The sequence below is a fragment of the Arvicola amphibius genome, chromosome 1, assembly GCF_903992535.2.
Source record: "Arvicola amphibius chromosome 1, mArvAmp1.2, whole genome shotgun sequence".
In the NCBI taxonomy this organism is placed as follows: Eukaryota; Metazoa; Chordata; class Mammalia; order Rodentia; family Cricetidae; genus Arvicola; species Arvicola amphibius.
The window spans coordinates 139539979-139563990 of NC_052047.1; the positions used below are offsets into that span (position 1 = coordinate 139539979).

Consider the following 24012-nt stretch of genomic DNA (forward strand, 5'->3'; position numbering starts at 1 on the left):
TAGATCATAGTTTGTTTTGGGCTTTTTTTGGTTATTTTCTGTAGTAGTAGTAGTAGTAGTAGTAGTAGTAGTAGTAAGATATATGCCTTCATAAATCTTTGTAGTTTTAATTTTTAGAATAAATACCTTTGGTTATATACTTTCTGGAAGGTCTTGGTTTTAATTTCTACCAGCAGGGTAAGAATGTACTCTATTTTTTTTTTTTTTTAACTTTTTAAGATTTCTTAACGGACATGTACATCCCACCTTTCAAAAGTACAGTATTGCTCTTATATAGAGTGCAGTGGTCTTAGCTGTCTCGGAAGCACACTCTTAAAGTCCTGGAGTCCCTCCAACAGTGGTCACCATCTGTCACTCTGGCTCGCCTGTGCTTGGACTTGCGTATGTAGATTTATACAGTTCTACCCTGCTTGCATTCCTCTCTTGGCCCTCCTTTCCTCCTGTGGTGGTTAGTAGAGATTTTCACCTTGGTAGAAGCTACAGTCTCCAGGAGACCTGTCTGTCCACGGGCATTTCTGAGGGATCTAGATTAGGTTAACTGAGGTGGAAGACCCACCTGCTCTGTCATCTAAGTGTTTCCCCCCCTTCCTTTTTTCTCAAAATAAGCCCCTTGAATTGCTTCGTTAGGTGTTCTGACACTGCCACACCTGGACCTGTTGCTGATACACCTCCCTTTTCTTCGTGAGGATTTTGTCTGTGCTCTGATTCCTCCCTTTGCCAATCAAGATCACCTTAGGTCCTCAGAAGCCAAGGAGGCCCTGTTACTTTCTCCCTGTTTGAGTCATGGATGCAGTGATGCCAGTTTACCTCAGGTCATTCGTTAGCAGACCACGGCCATGCTTATTCTCAGTGTCTGTCACATTCTCTAAACAAATGAATTAAGTTGTATTTATTTGTAGTTTGTCATGCTTAGGAAGAACAGGTGTGTGGGTTAGACAGGCTTTCAAGGTAGAAGCCCCTTTGTAAAAGTGGCTGTCTTGATTGAATCATGATAGAGTGGAAATTGCATGATAGCACTAAATGAGTGTAGCCAAGCTTTTCCTCTGCTGCTCTCACCACTCTAGAGGTCCAGACTTGTCAGTGTGGTTATCTTTCAGTGTTGGAGTGTAGAGTGCTTTGTTCTATCTGTGGACATTGGGTGTATTATGTGTCAGACTGCTTGGGCATTCTTTGACAAGGCCTTGTGGATCTGATTTTCTTCTTGCCAGTGTTAGGCTTTGGAACCTCTCAGATGCTCTAGTGGGCTGGGAGGTGTGGCCAGAGCCTGCACAGGTTTCTGAGGGAAGGTGTCAGTGTTCTGAAGGCTAAAACTCAGTCCTAGGACACTAGATTACTTTAAGGAGGACTGAAAAATGTTGTCTAGCTAATGCCTGAGAAAGAGAAGTCTGCTTTTGGCTGAGGCCTAGAACTCATTCTTGTAAAATCTGCCAGATACAAGTCTGTTTGGTGCAAATTGTAGCCCATCTAGGGAATGGACAGTGTGTCCTTCCTTGCCTTAGGTAGAACTTCTTATGTGCCTTTGTATCCTCTTAGAAGGCTTTGTCTTCATCAGTTCTAACTAGACCTTGTGGTTGTGTCCCCCCTTCCACTATTGAGGTGGTTTGTCTGGCCCAGCCTAACCTTGAACACAATTTGTATCCAGTCTGGCTTTGAACTGCTGATCATCCTTGTGCCTCAGTCTGGGATCACAAACATACAATTTCACACTGGCCCTTTCATTTCTGTTTTAGCACATCACCTAGCTTTATATTGAGTAAAACCAGGGCTTAAGGAATCTTCTGTCTAAGCCCTCCCCATCCCCACTTCTGACATGTCATTTAATCCGTTCTTAATTCTCTGGACTGCAAGACAGTGTTGTCTTTGCTCTGACTTCCTTTCTCAACTCTGGAAACCTTGTATCTACAGTTGCCTCAGATTCTCAGCTCTCTGTCTGCACTGGTGTCCCTGTGCCATACAAACATCTGGGGATTGGGATTTTTTTTTCCTTCACTGAAGTCAGGCTAGGCCCTCTCTTCTGTTGAATTCCTCTGTGCAGTCCAGATCTCTTGAGGTCGATTTCTGTGGTGGACTTTCCAGACAGCTCACTGTGCTGCTGTGGGACTTCTGCTTCTTTTAGCAGTTGGCGTTGTTCACTGTTTGTTTCTTGTTACTCCTTCTTGCCATCTTCTCTTGACTTCTGCAAGACTCTGGACTTAAAACTCCTGAAGCCATCCCTCTTTTATTTTCTTGCATCTGGCCTGACTTGATGTTGACGAGAGGCAGAGACGCTGACCTCCAGTCCCCTCTGTCCGCTCTGTGACATGGTTCGCTCTGTATTTCTTGATTTCCAGATCTGTAGAGAACCTTGGTTGAGCTTAAGCCCTGGTACTAATACTCTAGAAGACTTCCTTTCCTCCTAGTGATGACACTTGCCATCAGTGTCTATGCCAGAACTTGTAGTCAACCTTAGATTATGGTCTATCACCTTTTCCTGCCCCTTCTGGTTGTAACTTGCCTCATGCCCTTGTGTGTGTTAGGAGAACTTTTGTTGTGGGCAGGGTCCCACGTCTCACTTTTTTTTTTTTTTTTTTAAGAAAACGATTTATTTTAAATTATGTCTCTGTGTGAGTATGGTATATGTGTATGTGGGTGCCCATGGAGGCCAGAACCTTGGAACTGGTGTTTGAGACTTTTGTGAACTGTGTGACATGCATGAGTGATGGGATCTGAACTCTGTCCTCGTGAGAGAACAGTAAGCTTTCCCAATGCCGAGCCATCTCCCCAGCCCTTTATCATTTCTTTTGTTTTTGTTTTTGTTTTCCAAGCCCGGGTTTCTTTGTATAGCCCTTGAACTCAGAGATACGCCTGCCTCTGCCTCACAAGTGCTGGGATTAAAGGTGTGTGCCACCACTGCCCAGCCCCTTTATCATTTCTTGTTCCATTCCTTGATTATAAGTAACTGTGTTTACATTTTCTTTTCTCCATATAACACAGATTTTTTTTTCCTTCACCTTGGAGAAGGATTTATTGGAACTTAGAATTCTGTAAATCCAGGTTTCACTTAAATTTGAGATGGCTTCAAAGATAAGTCTTTATGAAGATAGTTTTGTATGAAAATAACTAAGATTGGTAACATTGAGGCGTCTAGGAAGTTAGCACTCAAATGGCTCCACTGTCAATTCATATGGAGATGCTCAGAGGGCCCTTTGGCAGCACAACTGCAAAGGGCATTTATGAGCAGTGGTCTCAGCCCTGCTTTCTTTAGACTTGCCTGTTAGGACTTTGTTCTTCTGTGGTTCCAGTTGTACCCCCTTGTTATAATGCTATGTGAGATTAATAGTAATAATGTGTCCACAGCCATTTCTCAGCAGCAGCTTTCTTGTACAGAAGTTCAGATTCCACTTTCATCATGGATCTGAAAACATGATTGACGTGTCAATTAGTTCAGATGGATGGACATTTAGAACCACTTACTGGGGCTTGATCTTGACTCAAGAAATGCCATTAAACTTGATATTCGTCTAAGAGTCTGAAGACTGGTAGTGATTCTGAGCAATACAGCTGAATTCTTAGTTTCCTAGGTTGGAGAATTTAATCTACACCAGTGTTTGCTTCCAGAATTATTAAAAAAAATGTGTTTTATTGGTTTACAGGTCACTTCTCGTGGTCCATTTCTGGGCACCATGGGCTCCCCAGTGCGTACAGATGAACGATGTCATGGCAGAGTTGGCTAAAGAGCACCCTCATGTTTCATTTGTGAAGGTACTATATATATATATTTTCAGTCTTTTTCATTCATTTCTAACTTAATGAGGTAGACTAGATTTTATAATGTAAAGGAACAAGCTGTGAAATTCCAAATACTTGAATTTTGTATTGAATTCTGTTCTGTTTGTACTAAGTTATTCTGACAGGTCATTAAAAATGTTGCATTTCTCATATAATAAAAAAATCCCTACAGAATGGGCAAAGGACAGAAATGTTTGACAGCAAAAGCAGACCAGATAACTTACTGGATAATTTTGGTTTGACAGTAGTTAATAAAGACTTCATTGAGAAAATATCTATGATGTGAAAAATGATCCTAGAAAGTGTATCTGTGCACAGGTTGCTGGGGTCGTTGGGAAGATGCTACTTTATCTGCCCCTCCTTTCTCTACTGAGCCCCTTGTTTTATTCAAGTCTTGGTTCCTACATTCCTGTTGTCTTATGAGAAGGTGGACTCTAGGAAATTGTTGGCCGTGCTAGAGGTTAGCACACTTGCTTTACACCTGTAATCTTAGTTATTCAAGAAGTAATACTGTTAGGCTTAAAAAAATGGAAAGATATATTGAGAGTAATGAATTAATGGGAAAGAAGGTATACTGTGTGTTCATAAATCTTAATTCTTAGAGTTTATTTACTTTGAGACGGTCTCACAGCACAGACTGGCCTCAAGAGCTTAGTTTTCTTGCCGTTTAGGTACTGGAATCAGCACCTGTGCCTCTGTGCACCAGTGCTGAATCCTTAGGATTTAAGATAAAACCCAAAACTGTGTTTTTTTAAAACTGTAAATTGTGAGTTCAAAAATACATGTTGACAGATATACCTGTATATGAGGTTAGAAACTATATGAAGTGCTGGGTGTCTGTAGGTCAGAATTCTGTTTTCTAATTCTTAATTCCTTTGCTTGGTAGGCGATTACATTTCCTGACAGCATTTGTGTAGACAGCACCTGTGTGCCTTGTACTCTTGTACTCTGATGGCTCAGAGTGCCAAGCAGTACAGCAAGGTAGACACTGAGAAGGCTCACTCCATGTCTTACCTGCCAACCCTTTGTCCTTCCCCATAAGTAACCTGTTGCATTAATTTTGTATGAATTCTCTCAGTGTTTCTTTATGCAGGTAGGGCAAATATGAATATAATAGTTAGCTTTTTAAAATTTAAGGACTTATTTAAAATTCTGATGAAATGCGTAATGTAACCTTAGAAGGTAACCCTAAAATGTCCGATATAAATAATGGAAGGGTACATTAAACCTGCATGTTTGGTCAGTGATAAAAGATAATGACTACAAGTGAAATGAATGATTAAACACTTCAATCATGGAATTAGTCAGGGTGATGGTAATTGCTCCATGTCTGCTTTCATACAGATAATGTTACTGGTTTAGGTAACACACTGTTCTCAACTGCCATCTGAATGATTTATTTAAAGTGACTATAGAATTGCTTCTCACATTGGTACCAGACTTGGCAGTGAGATTTTAAGTTGTTCATGTGCTTAAGTGTTGCAGTGAGCCAAGAGTTCGAGGTGTGTGGTACTGCTGGATTGTCAAGGACACCTGAGCCTGACTGCACCTGCTGTTTAAGGGGATGGCAGCAGTACTCTTGTTAATTAGGACTTCTAGAAGTTTCTGGAGTAAGGCTAATAATGTTCTAGCCCATCAGTGTCTTTTTTTTTTATCTTTTGTAGCACAAATAATAAAACCCAGAGACAGAAATTGGGGTTCAACCAGAAAAACAAGGCAACCAAGCCACTAGAGAAGTCTTACCTCTACCAAGGCTGGGCGACCACAAACTAACCATACTAAAGCCTCTCTCTTTTCCCATTTTATATTCCCTCTAATGCTGGGATTAAAGGCATGACTCCCTAATACTGGGATTAAAGGTTTGTGTCACCATTATCTGACCTCTAGAAGCTTTAGCTCTGCCTCTGGTCTTCAGGCAAGATTTATTTATTAAAATACAAACAATATACCACTACAATCTTTTCTTTGTGTTTGTTTTTGTTTTTTGAGACAGGGTTTCTTTGTGTAGTCCTGGCTGTCCTGGAACTTGCTCTGTAGACCCAGGCTGGCTTAGATCCACTGGGATTAAAGGTGTGTGTCACCTCTGCCCAGCTATCTTTTCTTTTTGAGTTGGGAGTCTCACTATGTTGCCTAGGCTGGTCTCAAACTCTTGGACTCAAGCCAGTCTTCTGTATTAGCCTCTTACAGCTGGCACCTCAGGGATGTCTTACTATACCCACTTTTCATTTATTTGTTTTTGCTTTTTTTGAATGTATTAGTTTGGCATTTTTGACTTTGATTTGTGAAACAAAGTGATTGTTTCATTCTTTGGTGATAGATTCACAATGTTACATAATTTTTTGAATTAATTTTTTGTTGGCATACAAAATAATTGAATTATTATTATTATTATTATTATCATTATTATTAGGTTTTTTGAGACAGGGTTTCTCTGTGGCTTGGAGCCTGTCCTGGAACTCACTTTGTAGACCAGGCTGGCCTTGAACTCACAGAGATCGGCCTGTCTCTGCCTCCCGAGTGCTGGGATTAATGGCATGCGCTACCACCGCCCAGCAATATTATTATTTTGAAACAGAGTCTTATGTATCCTAGGTTGGATTGGAGTTTACTATGTAGCCATGGATGACTTTGAGAATTTAGGAGTGATGGGATTGTAGTGGGTGACATTGTGCCCTGATTATATGGTGCTGGGGGTCAAACCAGGAATTCCTACATGCCAGGCCAGCACTCTACAAACTGAGCTACTCCCCTAACTTAGTAGATGATCTTGATTGAGGTGTTTAAATGGATTGTAACTATCAAGATCTTAGCTTTCTCGTTGATAAGATACCAGTTCAGACAGATTAGCCACGCGTTCCTAGTCAGTTGTGAAGCTTTGTTCCCACTGAAAGCTGAGAGGCAAGGCTTTCACATTCATTCTCTGTGAGTCCCTTGTTCCCTGACTTGTGATGTTACTGTAAGATGCACTGGTGTTACCTCACTGGTGGGCTAGTCCTTCCCTGTAGCAATTGCTGCCATATCCAGTTGAATCCTGTAACATGGGTCCTTCTGTAGGCTCTCACATCTCTTAGTGCTTTGAGGAAATACATGAGATAGTTGCATTGCTAAATACCTTACAGAAAGTTCAAGCTTATTCAGAATAGAGTGAAATAGCTAATTAGAATATTAAATACTTTTGAAATACATAGTTGTTTTCTACCTAAAATGGAAGTTTGCTTTATTGATGTGTGTATGGGGATGGGTGAGTAGACAAATGAATTCATGATCTTCTGCCTTAGCCTCCTGGGTGCTGAGTTTACAGGCTTGTGATACCATTCTAGTGGGAATACTTATTTGTCAATTATTTGGTAGACTCTTTCAGAATATGATATTTGGAAGGGGGAGAAAGTAGGAAAGAGGAAGAAGGTCCGAGGCTTTGTCAGTGATGAAAAGATTGTATGCTTTGGGAAAATCAGACCCAGTGTGTAAGGAAGTCTGTACTTCTCTTGCATTTCTCACTTGCCTTGTGTCATAGTTGCATTTCCTATTGCTGCGATGAAATCCTCTGACAGAAACAACTTGAGAGAAAAGTTTATTTAGCTCATAATTCCAGGCCCATTGTAGCAGGGAAGTCAGCTTTAGAAGCTTGAGGCTGCTGCTCACATTCACATTCAGAAATAGAAAAAGAATGATGCATGCTTGTGCTTGTCTCTTACATAGGCAGGATCCCCTGCCTATGGAATGTTGCCACCCACATTGAGTGGGCCTTCCCGACTAAGTGTAAAGTTAAATTGCTGTGTTTTGTAGCCCCTGCACCATCCTTTGTAATTTTGGGGCCTGTACTCAGGACCTCACATTTATATTAGACAAGTGCTCTACTACTAAGTTACATTGAGGCTGTCGGAATCTTCAGGGATGGAGAGGTGTCTCAGCAATTAAGAGCAAGGGACCTGGTTTCAATTCCCAGCACCCACATGGTTGCTCATAACTGCCTCTAATTCTAGTTCCAGGGCATATGACCCCCTTCTCTAACCTCTGTGGGCACCAGGCATGTACACATGTTGCTCTCGTGTGTGTGTGTGTGTGTGTGTGTGTGTGTGTGTGTGTGTAGGCAAACACATATGATAAAAATATATAAATCTTAAATTAAAAATAGGTTCCTTAATACCTGTTTTATTCCTGCTCTGAATAGGCAGGAATTAAAGAAAGAGTTCATGCTGCTTAGTTTCCAGATGCTTGTACAATTTCTTGTACAATTTCTCTGTATAAAGTGGTTGAGATGACAGTGCTAGTTATTGCCAGGAATAAATGAATTAGTGAACAAAATACCAGGCATTATCTAGCCTAGAGTAACTTTCAGCTGTGAGCCATTTCTATAGCACTGACCTGCTAAACTAAAGTAGAAGAGTAGGGACCCTCCAGGGCATGGTGGTGGCGCACACCTTTAATCCCAGGATTCAGGTGGATGCAGGTGGATCTCTGAGTTTGAGGCCATCCTGGTCTATATAGCAAGTTCTAGGCCAGCCAAGACTACCAGGGAACTCCTGTCTCACACTCCCCCAAAAGAATGAGTAACCTCCATCTTCTCACTTCTCACCCCTTCTCCCAGGCACAGCTTAGGAAGGCTCTGAAGAGCTTCTCGGGGTAGGGAGCAAGTGGTTCCCATAGGCATTGCTGTGAAGATGCAGCGGTGGTGGTGGTAAATCCAATCCCCAGAGTGCAGTCTTCCTTCTGACTGTAGTAGTAGAAAGCTACGTGTGGCATAATGACAGGCACAGACTTTATAGTTCAGCGTCATTTCTGAACTGTATCATTTCTCTATTAGCATAAGTCACCCAAGTCACCTTTTACGTTAGCCAGGTTGTCCAGAGAACCAGCCAGTGGGACATGGAGCTGCAGATGCAGGAATTGACTCACCTCATCACAGAGCTTTAGAACCCCTTTTCAAGCTGAGAAGCAGGGGTGGTGCTGTGCAGTGTGTGCCAGAGGCCTGAGAACCAGGGGACTGATAGTGTAAAGCTTGAGCTCCAGGGGCGGGAGGGAGCACAGAGGCTCAGTGACATGGGGTTCTTATTCCAGGGGAGGGGGAAGGGGGTGTTCCAGCCCACCTTTCCTTTATCGTTCTTTGTTCTGGTGAGCCCTTACCCGTTGGGTGATGCTCACGTTTTGTTTGTTTTAGTCTGTCTCTCAGGTGAAACACCGTTATAGGCAAGCCCACAAGTGATAGATAGTTTGCTGGTTATCAGGTCTATTCATCTAGTTTGTAGAAGGGCTCGTATGGAGCTGACTGTTCATGAAAGGTAGCTTTGAGCTCCTGTACATGCAGGTCATTTAAAAATATTTTCTGTTTTCATTACTGAGACCATTATACTATATTGGAACCATATTTTCAAAGAATTTTGAGTGCTGCAAAGATTTCTTTCTGTGGTGCTTGGGGTTGTACCCAGGGCTACAGGCATGCTAGACAAATCCTGAGAGCCTCTACCCCAGCTCTACAAAGGTGTTGGACCATCAGATTGTGCTAATGTTGTGGCTTTAGTGGACATCCTGTCCCCTTTTCTGTGTGTTTGTCTGTTCCCATGGCCTCTGGGAGGAAGAGCTAGTCTTCTGGAAGCTGGTTTGAGGGGAGGCCCTTGTAGTGATCTTCAGGCAGGAATAGCAGCAGGGATCTAGTTAACTAACACATGTAGGCATGTGTTAGGGTGCTGTCTGTTCTGGTCCGGGAACATGTGCCCTCTTAATGTTGCTCAGGTGCACTGAGGTAAGGTCTCTTTCTGAGTGACTCTCAGTTGTCAGAGTTAAAGAAAAGAGTTAGCTGCTGGGTGACATTGTGGGCACACTTTTGGAAGGTCAGCTTTCACTGGCACCCTTGGTCTGAGTATGGAGCTGTGTCAAGAAAGAAAATAGCATGCACATTCCTAACTGTGGTCTGTTCTAAACGTTTGTGTCAGGTAGCTTTCTCTTTTTGTCCTTTTATCATAAGAAAGGACAGCCATCACTGATTGAATATTTAAAACATTATCGTTAAGTACATTTGAAAAATGGAAACAATTAAAAACAACATTGCAGAAGGCACTAAAAGCATCCTTATAAAACCTGTGAAAAGGTGAGACAGGCAGCATGAAATCTTACAGGCTGGACAGTGCCTCCCTCCACAGGCCAGGCATTACACAGGTAGCCTGACTGGGTACAGCAGAGGTGAAAATCACATTTCAAGCCCAGTGGAAATCTTTCACTCTTGGAGAAATTCAGTATATTATTTTAAACACATTTAACAATATAATTTATCAATAAATTTTATTTCCTATAGGTATAATGTGAATACAGGTTTTTATTGGTTTCAAAAAGTTTATATTAAATTGGCAGTCCTATGAGAGGAAAATATAATATATTTCGGTTTTTCTCAAAGTATATTTATAAAGACCTACGTAAATAGCTTATAGTAATTGTGTTCTAATTATCTAGAAATTGTGTTTCTAAATCTTTTTGAAACCTGTGTGCCAAATATCACCATACCTTGTTTGATGAGGGGCCCCAAGGAAATGATCAGACCAGATACAGTCATCTTAGTCAAAATGAGTTCATATGTTTGAAAAGACTGGAGAGCAAGCAGCCAAATAGGTTGTTTGCTTAGTGTCCAGCAGCCATGCAGGGGTTAAAAGTAAAATTTATCAGACATCAATAGTTTATTGAAGAAATACTCCTTTTTGCTTCATAATTTGCAGAAAGCTGCAACTGTCAGTCATGATGTACTGCCTCTTGAAATTAGTCAATAGAGCAAACAGCAAGAATTGCTGTGGGCAGAAAATAAGCACTGTAATCATGACATAACTGGGGTCAGTGATTTATGGATTTCAATATAGTAGTAGCTGCATATGATTGAAAATTTACTAGGTCACTAGTGCACCAAAAATTTTATTCACAGCCTCCAGGCATCTTTTGAAATGTGCAACAAAATAAAAACCTCTGAACCTGTTTTGACACTGCAGACTCCGTGGATGACATGCCAGCCCAGTGAGTCTCATTTAAATGTAAATGTGTCATAAACTTTTGTCCTATAGTCTTAAAATGCCATGGACTTGAAAGGACAGTGCATGTGAAACTGATTTACATAGCAAAGTAGAGAAAGAACCAGTAATAATGAAGCTTGGATTCTTTTATTTTAAAGCTGGAAGCCGAAGCTGTTCCTGAAGTATCTGAAAAATATGAAATTAGTTCTGTCCCCACCTTCCTGTTCTTCAAGGTAAGGATGAGAGAGGCACCAGCAATGGTCCATCCGAGTGGCTCCTGGGACTCTTATGTTTTGATTCTTTAATCCTCTTCTGATCTCCTTGGTTACTCCTGGCCTTGTACATTTTTTTGGTACTCTCTCTTTTTGCACTGATGAGGACCATGTTTGTTGCTTGCCATGGGCAGTGGGCCCACAGCTAGAATGGAGCCTCCTGATCAGAATCTAGACTTCTCCTGCAGACTTAGTACTCCCTGACACAGGTTTGAAGTGGGTTATTGAGGGCATTTGCCTGGATGTGAGCAGACATCTGGCTGGTTCTAGTTGATTAATGACTCCTTGGGAAGTAAGTGCAAATCTTTGCTTCCGGGCACCGATGGGTATTACCACAGCTCTCCAAAACTTCATTTGTGTTCACTAGGTCCTTTCAAGCTGGTCTTTCTTTCAGATGTCAGTGCGTACCCAATATGTTCCAAAATAAGTGTTTCTAAGTGAGAACAGTACAAGCAATTGCTAATCAGACTCTCTCACCTCACTTATAAAAGGGGATACCTTTAAAGATTGGCTAGAGCTGTGTATTTTTTTTTCTGTAAGCTTGGAGTCTAAAATATAGATAATGGTGAAGGAATGCCACTTTATTCTAAATGACATTTCAAACTTCAGAATTCTCAGAAAGTCGACCGGTTAGATGGTGCCCATGCCCCAGAGTTGACCAAAAAAGTCCAGCGACACGTGTCTAGCGGATCCTTTCCTCCTAGTACTCATGAGCATCTTAAAGAAGATCTCAATCTTCGCCTGAAAAAGTTGACTCACGCTGCCCCCTGCATGCTGTTCATGAAGGGAACACCTCAAGAACCACGCTGTGGTAAGAAGCTAATCCTGATGATGGGAACAGAACGTCCCAGCCTGAGTGGGTGTCGTGGATATGTGTGGAATTAGGCGTGTTACTCATGCCCGTGTTATCACACAAGTCAGTGGTAGCTGTCAGTGTTTACTATATACTTGGAGGACATGGGGGCCGGAGAGGAGAGCTTTGGAAATCACCAGGTTCAGGCTTTTTGTGTTTTATATCTGAGTTCTCAGCTATGAAGGTTGCTCACCTAGAGGCAGAGCTGGCAGGGATTAGGTTCCAGCTTTATCTGTCATATTGCTATCTCTGGCCTGTGTAATTTTTTTTAAAGATTTGTGTGAGAGAGAGGACATGCGTGTGCACTTGTGTTCGTGTGTGTGTGTTGTGTGTGTGTGTGTGTCTTTGTGTATGAGCATAGCATGTAGGCAAAGAGGCCAGAAGAGGGCATTGTATTCTTTAGAGCTGCAAATAGAGGTGATTGTGAGCTACCCAACATGGGTGCTGAGGCTGAAACTTGGCTCCTCTGCAAGGACAACGAGTACTCTTAACCTGGGTCGTTGCTCCAGCCCTATAAGAAAATTATTTATCTGTTTGTCTGTGAATGTAGGTGCATGCCAGAGGAGGGCATTGGGTGTTCTTTGTCAGTTTTCATCTGTTCCTTTGAGGCAAAGTGTCTGGAACCTGCTAGGCTGGCAAGTTCCAGACATAGTCCTGTCTCTATCCTCTGGGAGCTGGAGCCACAGTTGTTTACTGGACGCTTGGCTTGTTACGTACATGCTGGGATTCACCTCCAGTCCTGGTGCCTGTGCAGCAGGCACCCTCAGCTCCTGAGCATCTCTGGCCTATGCAGTTTTGCTCTGAATGGTTTTCTTTCTTGGCAGCCTCCTTCTCATCTTTTTGTTCAGATTTGGTAATTTAAAAATTTGAGGGCTTTCATTAGGGCCTGGGCCTGCCCTGTGTCTTTTTGCTTTCCCTCTGTGCTTATGTGATGGCGTTTTTTACCCACTGCTGTCACTTCTGGTTGATAGCTGTTAGTAGATTAAAGATCACCGAGTCTTGGCTTACGTAAAGGCACATGTACTTTCTGTACCTGAAGATGCTGGTAATTTTACCCTTAAATAAGTTTTGTAATTATTTGACCCCTCTGGTATTGAGTTTATGTAGTTTTCTTTTTACTGTGCCTACTACATTATTATGCTGCATAATTGAGTTTTTAATGCCTTTTGATGATTCTGTTGAGACTAAGGATATGTGTTTCAACTGCACTGGAGGGGATTTATTAAGATAGGTGGCAGTAAAGTTGGATATGCTTTTGTTAGGATTACTGAGTGTCCAGTGTGACCAGGAAGAGCCATGCTGCTTTTCTGAGTATGTTCAGGTTAAAGTCTTCCTCTGGTCAGGAGGCAGTCTACTTCTAAACAGTAAAACATTGTGCTAAGTTCTATTAAAAAGATGAAGAAGTGATTCCTTTCTCTCAGTTCTGCCTGAAAGATTTCCCAGTAAAGCAATGACACGAAACAGACAGTCTTCACAGTGCTTTCTCGTTACTTTATTTTTAATGGAGGTTGGAACTGTTACCCTCTCTGGTGCTTAATGTAGTCTAGTTAAGGACTTCCCTTCATTCTAGTTGGAAGGACAGTAAAAAGGCCTGTAAAATGTGTGCACACCTGTGTGACAGGCTGTACATACAAACCCAGAGTCAAGCCAGCCCAGCTGTAGCACTATTTATTTGTTTGTTTGTTTATTTATTTATTTATTTATTATGTATACAATATTCTGTCTGTGTGTATGCCTGCACGCCAGAAGAGGGCACCAGACCTTATTACAGATGGTTGTGAGCCACCATGTGGTTGCTGGGAATTGAACTCAGGACCTTTGGAAGAGCAGGCAATGCTCTTAACCTCTGAGCCATCTCTCCAGCCCCTGTAGCACTCTTTTAATCTTTTCTAATAACCTAGTGAAATTGGCAGGAGGCAAAATTGGCTGGGAAAGTGTTACCAGGCAGCAGGGAAGAGGTTTGTGTCATCTACTGTGCTTCAGCCCTGCTCAGGAACTGGGTACAAGTCAGGTACCACCTTAGCTTTCAGCTGCTCTTCAAGGGGCTAGTCTTCAAAGGGTTAGTCTTGAAAGGCCTTTCAGTCCAGGGACTAATTGTTTAAATGTATTAATGACAAACATAGAAATAGTCATTTTAGGGGACTGGAGAGATGGCTCGGCGGCAGTTAAGAGCACTGACTGCTCTTCCAGAGGACCCTGGTTCAATTCCCAGCACCCACATGGCAGTTTACAACTTTCTGTAACTCCAGTTTCAGGGGATCTGACACCTTCACACCAATGCACATAAAATAAAGTTGAATAAATCATAAAAAATTCTTAAAAGAGATAGTCATTTAAAAAAATTAACTTTTATGTTAGCATACATTAGACTGTGGCATCTTTTCCCCTCCTACATTATCTCAAGCTCCTTCCAGTTCCAACTGGTTCTCCTTCCTTTGTTAGTTCCTTGCTGCTTTCACAGTGCCTGTACTCCATCTGTCTCTTTCCCACTCTCCTTCGCTCCCTCCCTTCCCGGTATTGTGGCATTCCCCATGTGCACACAGATGTGCGTACAAATGCACACATCAAATTTTAAATCTAGTTTCTGCAGACAAGGGAAAATGTGTGTTACTTGTCTTTCTGAATTTTGCTTATCTAGAAATAGTCTTTATTTCACTAAATCAAATTTATGACATAGTTCTTGAGTTTTTTATGTTGTGGCATTCAAAGTACAAATAGAATAAAAAGAAAATTTAAATATTTTAGAGCAATCTGAAAACAAGATTTTATAGACATTTAGATAATGAAAGAAAAAAGGTAAAGAGATTGCTTGATGCATAAGGTTTTAAACTGTTGTTTCTTCTGTTTGGATGCCATGTTTGTAACTTTTCTAACAATCCCAGTAGGTACCTCTTTTCTGATATTTTGGTTTCTTGTTATGTGTCCACTTTCTTAGCATATAAAGCAAACGGATTATTGGAAGGTAATTAATAAAGTGTCCATGTCAGGTCAGCTGGAAAGCCTTTGTGTGGGGACTGCCTGGTCACCTCCTTCTCTGGCTTTTGTGCTCAGAGCTGTGCCCTATCTTCACCTTTCATCTTCTGTCTTTGGGAAACATAAGTGGCTTCACTTCTAGTCTTGTTTTCTGAGCCTGCTTTGTGCTCCATATTGACAGTCTAGTGAAGAGTGTAGGCTAGTCCCTTCATGAAAACGTCGTCATCTCTGTGAGCTCAAGAGGTTCTCTCATCTAGCAGAGATACTTTTTAGAGCACCCTGCCGTTAACACTGCTTTGCTCCTGGTTCAGCATCTGTTGTGGAATAAGAGCTACACTTGTATTTGAATCGGTGGCTCTGGCCTTGCTTTGTGTTACCCAGAAAAACTTGAATAACATTTACACTGTATACCCAGGAAAGAGGAAAGCTGTTTCCAGAGCCTGTTTGTCCTATAACCAGTACAGGCCACAGCTCCACTTTCTGCTGTACTTGTAGGCTGTCTGCACAATTTATGGTGATTTAAAAGCTGGTGTTGAGAGGGTCTCAGGGTACAGACCAGAGTTTACTCTCTTCTGGCGTCTCATGAGGATAGGAAGAGAGCTCGCTTACCTTTAAAGAAGTTTCTTGAAGCACTGAGGTCCTTCAGTGGGGTAATGAGGTTATTGGGGGACTCTTATAGCTGTTGCAGTTAAAGCTGGTAGGTGTTTGGCTGTGGAAGCTTCAACAGTAAGAGTCAGATGAAGGCACAGTGCAGAAATACTCTTAGGTCTGTTTTAGGTAGTTATTACATGTGGCTGTTAGGCTTATTACTCATGTCATGAGTGGAAATGACTGCAGATAGAAATGGTGATTTTTGTGGTAAATGAGATTTTTTTTTAACTTTTAAATGCTTCGGTTGCATGCATGCATTTTTCTTCAGGAGTGTATAAATATTTTGTTGTTAGAATAAAGCCTTATTACTACTTTATCCTTAAGCATAACATTTCCAATCTGCCACTTTAACCCTTAAAAATGAAATCCTACCAATCAATCTTTCTAGTCTGCATGTAATTGCCTAAAGCCAAAATAAAGCCTTTTCTCAGCCAGTTACAGTAGAAACGAGCTAATATATTGGGAACAGAATAACCATCAGCAGCCAGCCGTTAGCTGTTTACTAATGAACTCCCAGATGAGTGAAAACATTCAGAAACGGTGTTTGACTTCAGGCTGTGCATGAACATCACACTTGAGTTGTAGGAAAAGCAGCTTATGTGCTACACACTCATCCTAGTGCTTCCTCTCAAGAACTGCAGAGCCAGGAAACGTCTGGGGCTCAGCTGTAGATCCATGTTTTTAATAGTAAATGCACTTTTGGGTGATGTCAGATAAAGCCATTGTAGTTAATCTTATGCTGGATTTTATGATTTGATTTTATTTGAAAATAAATACACTTTTGGGTGACGTCAGATAAAACCATTGCAGGTAATCTTATACGGGATTTTATGATTTGATTTTGTTTGAAAATATTTGCTGATGTGAGGAAATCCTAGAGGGATTTTTAAGTGGAAGAAGAGATTATGTTCCAGTGAATGAAAGAGTATGCTTCGAAGAATGGTGCCGTGAGAAAGAGGAAGGTGCTTCAGAGTTGGAGATGTTACTGGTGAGAGGTAGCGTCTGGAAGAAAAGTAATCATTTTTCAGCTTGGACTGATAGGTTCATAAGACTGATGCTCACACCCTTTCTTCAGGTTATTAAGATTTAATGCTTACACTCCTTCATTGTGAACACTTGACCAAAGTCTAATAAACTCTGGGGACATAAATTTGTCATTATAGTATAGAAAAAAGTCATCATAGTACACGCTGTAGGGAATGTAAATAATTATAGGAAAGCATCTATCAGGTTATAACAGAAGCTGAGAAGGAATGGTGCCAATCTACAGATAGTTCATATGTACCAACAAAAAGATGACTTTACCATTTACTGTACGGTGCTCACTTCAGACCCAAAGAGAGCACTTGTGATTCCCATCATCCTGCTCAGAGGTGAAGATGAGAAGCACCCACAGAAGTGTGTGTATGGGCTCTTGAGAGTGGTAGTGAGGACTACACTTGGGTCTCATTGTGGTCAAGCAGTGGTTAAAATAGCTGTCCTAGGTGTCCTGGTCAGTCCCTTAATGGAGAGAGGGAGGCGACCATAGAGGACTTTGTTCTGTGTTGGGGTTGCCAGGCTTTCAGGGTTCTGCTCTTCTGCTAGTGCTGTGTCTCAGTTAAAGAAAGAGCAGCTTTGATAAATACACACTCACTTCTCACTGTAGTTATGCTAGTGTTTATATTAAATTCTCACTGTGTGAGGCTCTAGGTCAAATGAGGGGTTTTAGCATTTATTTTTCTCTTAACCTATCCAGTTATGCTGATTTAATCACTGTGCAGGCGAGATGGGCATTTATGTCCCCTGGACACCTTGTGGTATGTGAGAGATGCTGAATTCTCTGATTTCCTTGTTCTATTGCAGGTTTCAGCAAGCAGATGGTGGAAATCCTTCACAAACACAATATCCAGTTCAGCAGTTTTGATATCTTCTCAGACGAGGAAGTTCGACAGGGGCTCAAAACATACTCTAATTGGCCCACCTATCCTCAGCTCTATGTTTCTGGAGAGCTCATAGGAGGACTTGACATAATTAAGGTTAGATTCTTTGTAAAGACATCTTGTTTAGAACACACTTTTCTAAAGTGTTCGTAATAAATTGAGTGCATGTATTTCTTAAATGCACCTAAGGATTCATTAATAACAACACAGTTTTTCTGATAGGCATTTGTCAGTATTCTACATTGTGGGTGGTCAGGGTGGTTTATGTTCTAATAATGTCCTCCTTTCAGGAGCTGGAAGCATCAGAAGAGCTAGATACAATTTGTCCCAAAGCTCCCAAGTTAGAGGAGAGGTAAGTACTAGAAAGCTGGCAGCAGTGTGCCCTGAGTCTATAAATCTGTTACTGCATTGTTCTTTCGGGGTTGACACCAAGCATTTGGTGGTTATTTCGCAGTGCCTAGTCTTGGAAACTCGGGATGCTCTGATTTGGACTGGAAATGTTTTACCTCAGTTTATCGACTATGAAGAATATATTTGCTATTGCAGAAATGTCACTTTTAGTGAGTCCAGGGCCCTATTTTGTTCCTGTTTTTTTATGTGAGCATAGCACCCCTGTGTTTTGTGTACAGCTGAAGTGCCGTGTTCTATCCTTGAGTGTGCTAAGCATCGAATGGGAAAAGCTAGTTCAGAGTGGTTTCTCTAAGCCACAGTAACAGAACTCAGGCAGCCTCTGGAGCTGTGAGATCATCTTTCTTTTTTATGAGGGATCATAGTCTGCTCCACAAGTTTTGTAGAAATGTTGCATTTTGATAGGGAGGGACTCGTGAAGGGGACTCTGTAATAAATGTGAATTTATTAATTCACATTTTTATATTAAAAATTAGTTAAAAGGAATTATCTTGAAATGCATTAGCCCATCATTTTTAGTTGGGGCTTGAGTTTATAAATTTCTTGCTATTTCACATTTTGAAAATTTCAGCAAATATTTAATAAAAAGTCATCATCTATACTTAAATTCAGGTACTCTTTAGGAACAGTATTCCATGTATGTCATGCTGGTCCAGCCACTGGGGTATGATGACATGGTAGTGTTTGTGGATACCACATGGGCCCCTTTTGTGGTCTTATTGTGGCCCATGTTGTCCTTGTCCCAAGGCTATGCTGCTCCCAGAGTAGGGCTCTTCATTTCATATCCCTGGATTGGCTGGACACTGCTCTTCTCTCTGGCCTATTCTTGCTGCTGTTGCCTTGGCTTCATCAGATCTTTCCTAAAGTACTGCTTCTAACTCTCCTATGCTTCAGGCATGCTCAGATGCTGGCTACAGCAGGAGAGAAAGCAGTGTGATATATTTAGGGAAGTAATTTGAAGGGCTCCTATCTAGCAGAATGACATGCATTCTGACAGAAACTTGTGGTGCATGAACTGAGGTGGTTAGATCATTTGCTGAGTTGGCTGGGGTAGTTTGTGCCGTTGAGGACCTGGAAGTGTGTCATGGTCCGTGTGATCTGTTCACTTGACTGGCCTCAGTTTTATTCTACAATGAAATTTTAGTCCATGGGGCTTCCACAGCAATAGAGGAGTGAAGAAAAAATGATGTGACCCCTTGTCCCTACATCAGTTTTCCCTAAAGACTTGTGACTTAACTTTGTTCCAGATGTGGGTGATTAACATTCCTGACATAAAGTTTGAGCATGGTTTTTTGCAGGTGGCATATAAGGTATGAAGTGTCAGGTTAAGATGAGAACTGTGATTTTCAGCAGTTAGTGGTGGTTGGAGGGTTGAGATTTGCCTTCTTACCTTTGTGGCCGGCAGCCCTGCTCTGGAGGAGGAGCATTACGCAGCGTTGTGATGGGAAAACGCTCACTGGCCCATCTTGGGAACTTCAGATGGCTCAATATATAGCCCCCCCCCCATCGAATAACTCCTTACTGAATTGGTTATTATTATTGTTTTAGTACTACAAGTTGATGGGCTTAAATTGCAACTTGAAGGAACATTCGTTGCCTTAAAAAGCCATATTATGTTTTACAGTGGCTCAGGGAGAGAATGAAAGAAAGGAAAGTGTCAGTGCTTTTGCTTGTTTAATACCACTCAAAGCTGTGAGCTGTCATCCTGCTAGCCCTCATATATGCCTGCTACTTATGAAGCCGAGCAGAAGTGGTGTTTAATAATTGAGCTGAGCCATTTTATATCAATTTTCTCTCTTCAGGCTCAAAGTGCTGACCAATAAAGCTTCTGTGATGCTCTTTATGAAAGGAAACAAACAGGTAAGGAACTCAAAAATGGTTTTATTTGTAATTTCTTTTGATGTTAACATTTGCAGCAAGGGGACAGTTAAGTGTTTTTTTCTAGTTTAGCTAATGAAGCTGTAGTGGTTTCAGGAAGTTATCTGGGCCTTAATTGGTGCTTATGGAGATCAAACAGAGTAATCTCCATTTCACTTGACTTTATCGTCAGCGTCTCAGCAGGGTGCCTTGCTTTCTGCTGCCAAACTTTGTCAGCTGAAGTGGTCAACACTGTGAGCACTTAGCTGATTCTCTCAATTGCTGCCCCAGTACCCTTTGTTTGAGAGTGTGGACTGTGGGCAGATGTACTTCTCTGCTAGTCCTGAGGGTCTTGGTCTTAGGTCCTTAGGGTAGGAGCCAAACCCTGCAGTGGTCCTTGCGCTCTGTGGTGTCTGGTTGATGAGTAAAACTACCGCAATTCTCACTCGTAATACGATGGCTGTTGTACTTTGATGAAAGTACATACTGAATTTTCATTAGTTTGATAAGTCCCCTTGCACTCATTAATCGGTGAAAAACTGGCTCTCTTCTGGATTGGGATTAGGTTGGTAATTTTGAAAAGCTAGCCCTGCCATTGCTCTTGCATTTTACAGTTTTAACAGTGGAGTTTGAGCTCTTTAGCTTCAGGCAGGCAAAGCTATACAGTTTGTTTTCCTCTCAGGATAAGGAGACTAAAGCTCAGAAGGGTGAGAGCCACCTGGGGCAGGTGATGCCACAGAGCTCTTTGCCTTCCTTTGCCTTTTTGTGAATGGACCTAATGATGCCATAGGACAGGCTGCTTTAAGGGTTGCTGTGGCACCAACACCGTGAAGCCCATTAGTTAAAACAAGTATTAGTTAATATAGATAGTGTGATGGAAGTAATATGGAGGACAATATAATTTTAGCACATTGGTACTACTGTGTTAGGACACAGACTCTGTGACTGGAACAGTACACTTACTAAAAATAAACATGATGTTAATAACTTGTAGTAATAATGAAGCGGCATGCTTGCTCCGTTATTTTGGAAGCCGACTTTCATTCTCTATATTTCTTGTGCTGTCCAAGGAGAATTTGCATTTCTTGGAAATGGTGTCCTGGGAGCTTTTAAGATGTTGTGTATTGTCAGGCTTCTTTCCCAAGACAGCTGGGGCTTGGGGAATCTGTGGCTTGAAGTACATCATAGGATCTCAGTAACTTCAAATGAATTGATGCCACAATGCAAAGATAAGTTTGAAAGGTGTGACTGAAGGTTCCTGGGATGTGAAAACAATTATTTTAGTTATTGTTACTCACTTGACTATGTTCTGTCACTTTGCATAAAGCAAGGAATGAGTCCAGGTGAGTCTGTATAGATGATCTGGGTTTGACTTTTTTAAGCTGTTACATGTTCCACATCTTATGAAGTTAAAGCCAGAGTCAGTCTAATCTGTAGGTTGTTTGGGATGATATCAGCCTGGGCTAGCACTTCAGAGGGAACGGAAGAAGCATGGGAGCTGGGTAAGCACAGTGGCTGGGGTGCTGGCTTGAGCATTTCACTGCAGCTACACTTACTGGGTCTGTGAAAAAATGCACAATGTACTTTTCTTTATATATATAATTTAGGAAGCAAAATGTGGATTCAGCAAACAAATTCTGGAAATACTGAATAGTACTGGGTATGTAAATCTTGTTTTCAAATAGTATACATAAAAAATTTCAGCTTTTTAGTTCTACAGCTGATACTTTGCAGTCTTAATGTCAAAGCCTATTTGCATAGTATTTATTTATTGACATATATTGTCTATTTTTTATAGTTTTCTTTTTTAAAATTAACTTAGGCCAAAATGGAATTTTCTGGCCCTTGTTCTCACCATGCATAAAGACATACAGAGAGATATTCATATATTCTTAATGTTATTTAGAAGCCTGTGTTTTCAGGGCTGAAGAGTTGGCTCAGTGATTGTGTTGCTCTTGCAGAAGATAGAAGTTGGGTTTCCAGCATTTAAACCAGGCGTCTCACAGCTGCCTATAGTAACTCAGGTCCTGGGGATATGAGGCCTCTGGTCTCCTTTGCCTGGAATAGGGTGCGCTGTTTAAGTCTTTGCTCCTGTGGTAGAGCGCCGGGGATGGCTGCCAGGTGGAGATTCCCCAGTGATTTTTGTGGTTAAAACCAACCCATCTATGTGGAGATATTTAGCGCATGTTCTTTTGGATTTTTCAAACGTTTTATTTCCCATTTCATGATTGCGTCTTTTCAAATTGCAGTGTGTATTCTGGTCATACTTTGAGTAGATAACCTGTTCTCTGAAGTTGCAGATCTGGAGCAGAATTGAAGGCGGTTAAGCAACACAGTCTGAATAAAACCTTTAAAACAAAATGGCTCTTGTTTCTTAAGAAACACCGGGGACAAGCAAGGTGGCTTAGAGGTGCTTGTTCCTAAGACTGATGACCTGAATTTGACCCCTGGGACCTGAATGGAGAGAACTGACTCCTGCAGGTCGTTCTCTGACCTCCACACTAGTGCCTTGGCCTTCCACTCTTCCCATAAGAGAATTTTGGCAGCTCCTGCTGTAGCTAGTTTTGTCCATCAAAGACTAGAAATTTTGTCTTAGAACTACAAGCCCCATGATAGTCATTCATGTTGCTTTAAATTAAGTTTTGTTAGCAGGGAATGCTTTCCTTGACCATATTAAAAATACTAGGTAGGCTTTATGTCTTTTGTTTAAAATGAATACCTGTTAAAAACCTTTCTCCCTTTTTCAGGGTAGAATATGAAACTTTCGATATACTGGAGGATGAAGAAGTGAGTTCTGGGTTGTTTTCTTCCGTGTTTTACCTTCAGTCACAGGGTCTGGTGGAAAGACTTACTTCACGATTCCTATTGTTTGTCTAGGTGCGGCAGGGATTAAAAACATTCTCAAACTGGCCAACCTACCCTCAGCTGTATGTGAGAGGGGAGCTTGTTGGAGGATTGGATATTGTTAAGGTAAATGCTTTTCAATGTGTTCTCAAAAACTGAAAAATTTGATGTTTAAACATCCAACCTTAGTGTTGTCTGGCTCCTCTTTTCTCCAGTCTCACGTTCACCATCCTCTGTGTATGTATCTCAGTGTCTCATGTTTACTCCTGCTCCGAGCTGTTGTCAGATCCTTTGGATGCTGCCAGTGAGGGCTAAACTCTGTGGCTGAAAGTCCAGATGAACTCAGGACCCTGCCGTGCTAACTGTATCACAGCTTTCTTCCCTATTTTCTTGCCTGTCAACCATCTTTACCTGGTTCCCCAACTTGAGATTTTCTTCCATAATTAAATCTTTTCTTCCTCCATCCTTCAGGGTCCCACTTCCTGGTAAATGTGTACATTTTTCCTGCCAGAAACATCTCTCTGTCCCAAAATTTTTACATTCCTTCATTTTTTGTTATTGTAATTGTTTCTCTGGGCCATTTTCCTTTTTCCTTAATCTACCAAAGGTCCAAGAGTGAGGATGAGGACTAGGAGGCTCGAGGCAAGAGTCTCTTTGCTCCTGTGCCATAGTTGTAGGTCACTTTTTGCCAAGTGACAGGACTCTGTTTGCTATTAGAGTGTAATTCTGTTTAAGGCAGGCACTGTATGTTACATGCTTCTTATTTTGCTGTTGAGACAAGGTCTCAGTCTGTAGTCCAGGCTGTCTTTAAGCTCCTTCTGTAGACCAGGCTGACCTCGTAGCAGTCTTTCTATCTGTCTCAGTCTTTCTAGTTCTGGGGTTACAGCCACTACAGCTGGCCTTATATCCCTTCAAATCCTTCCTGATGCTCTGTGTATCTTAGGATCTCGGTAAATGGTTATTAGACAGTTAAAAATTTTGTTTCTTGTGTCTTTTAAATTGACTTATTTTTTTGTGCTAGTAGGTGGCCTCATCTAGTAACTGTACTTATTAGCTGTATTGGTTAATGTAAACATAGAAAGAAAAGTTGCAGCTTTGTTAGCCCCATCCCACCCTACTGCCTTGGCTAGTATGTTAAGGAGGGGACATGTATGACTTAGCTGACAGCGGGGACAGCTTCTCCTCAAGGGCTAAGACTACCCTTAGGCCTTCTGATTGTTTGGGAGGTAATTTCTTTGAGTTTCAAGTGAAAAACAAGTTTTTAAAATAGTTAAATATTATAAAATAAAAACTTTAAAAATAGACTTTCACAGTGTGAAACTTAATATCTGGACCAGCCAACATATCTATGGAATTAGAGCTTGAAGCAGCTGCAGGGCTGCTCTGTCTTTCTGGTTCAGGGTTATTTTGTTTCCTGCCAAGTGCAGAATTTGATGGCCCTATGAAAATAAGGGAGGGAAAAAAAGAAAAGTAGGCAG

At 41.4% G+C, this 24012-nt stretch overlaps 1 protein-coding gene across 1 annotated transcript in view; it reads left to right on the plus strand.

Moving 5' to 3' along the window:
• Glrx3 (glutaredoxin 3) overlaps positions 1-24012 on the plus strand; it is a 30162-nt gene that overhangs the window by 3633 nt on the left and 2517 nt on the right. The window contains exons 2-10 of the mRNA XM_038336332.1: positions 3633-3741; positions 10916-10990; positions 11639-11840; positions 17349-17521; positions 17716-17777; positions 19636-19693; positions 21298-21350; positions 22438-22477; positions 22568-22660. Of these exons, the coding sequence (XP_038192260.1) occupies positions 3633-3741; positions 10916-10990; positions 11639-11840; positions 17349-17521; positions 17716-17777; positions 19636-19693; positions 21298-21350; positions 22438-22477; positions 22568-22660 (865 nt within the window). The remainder of the gene's footprint in view (positions 1-3632; positions 3742-10915; positions 10991-11638; positions 11841-17348; positions 17522-17715; positions 17778-19635; positions 19694-21297; positions 21351-22437; positions 22478-22567; positions 22661-24012) is intronic.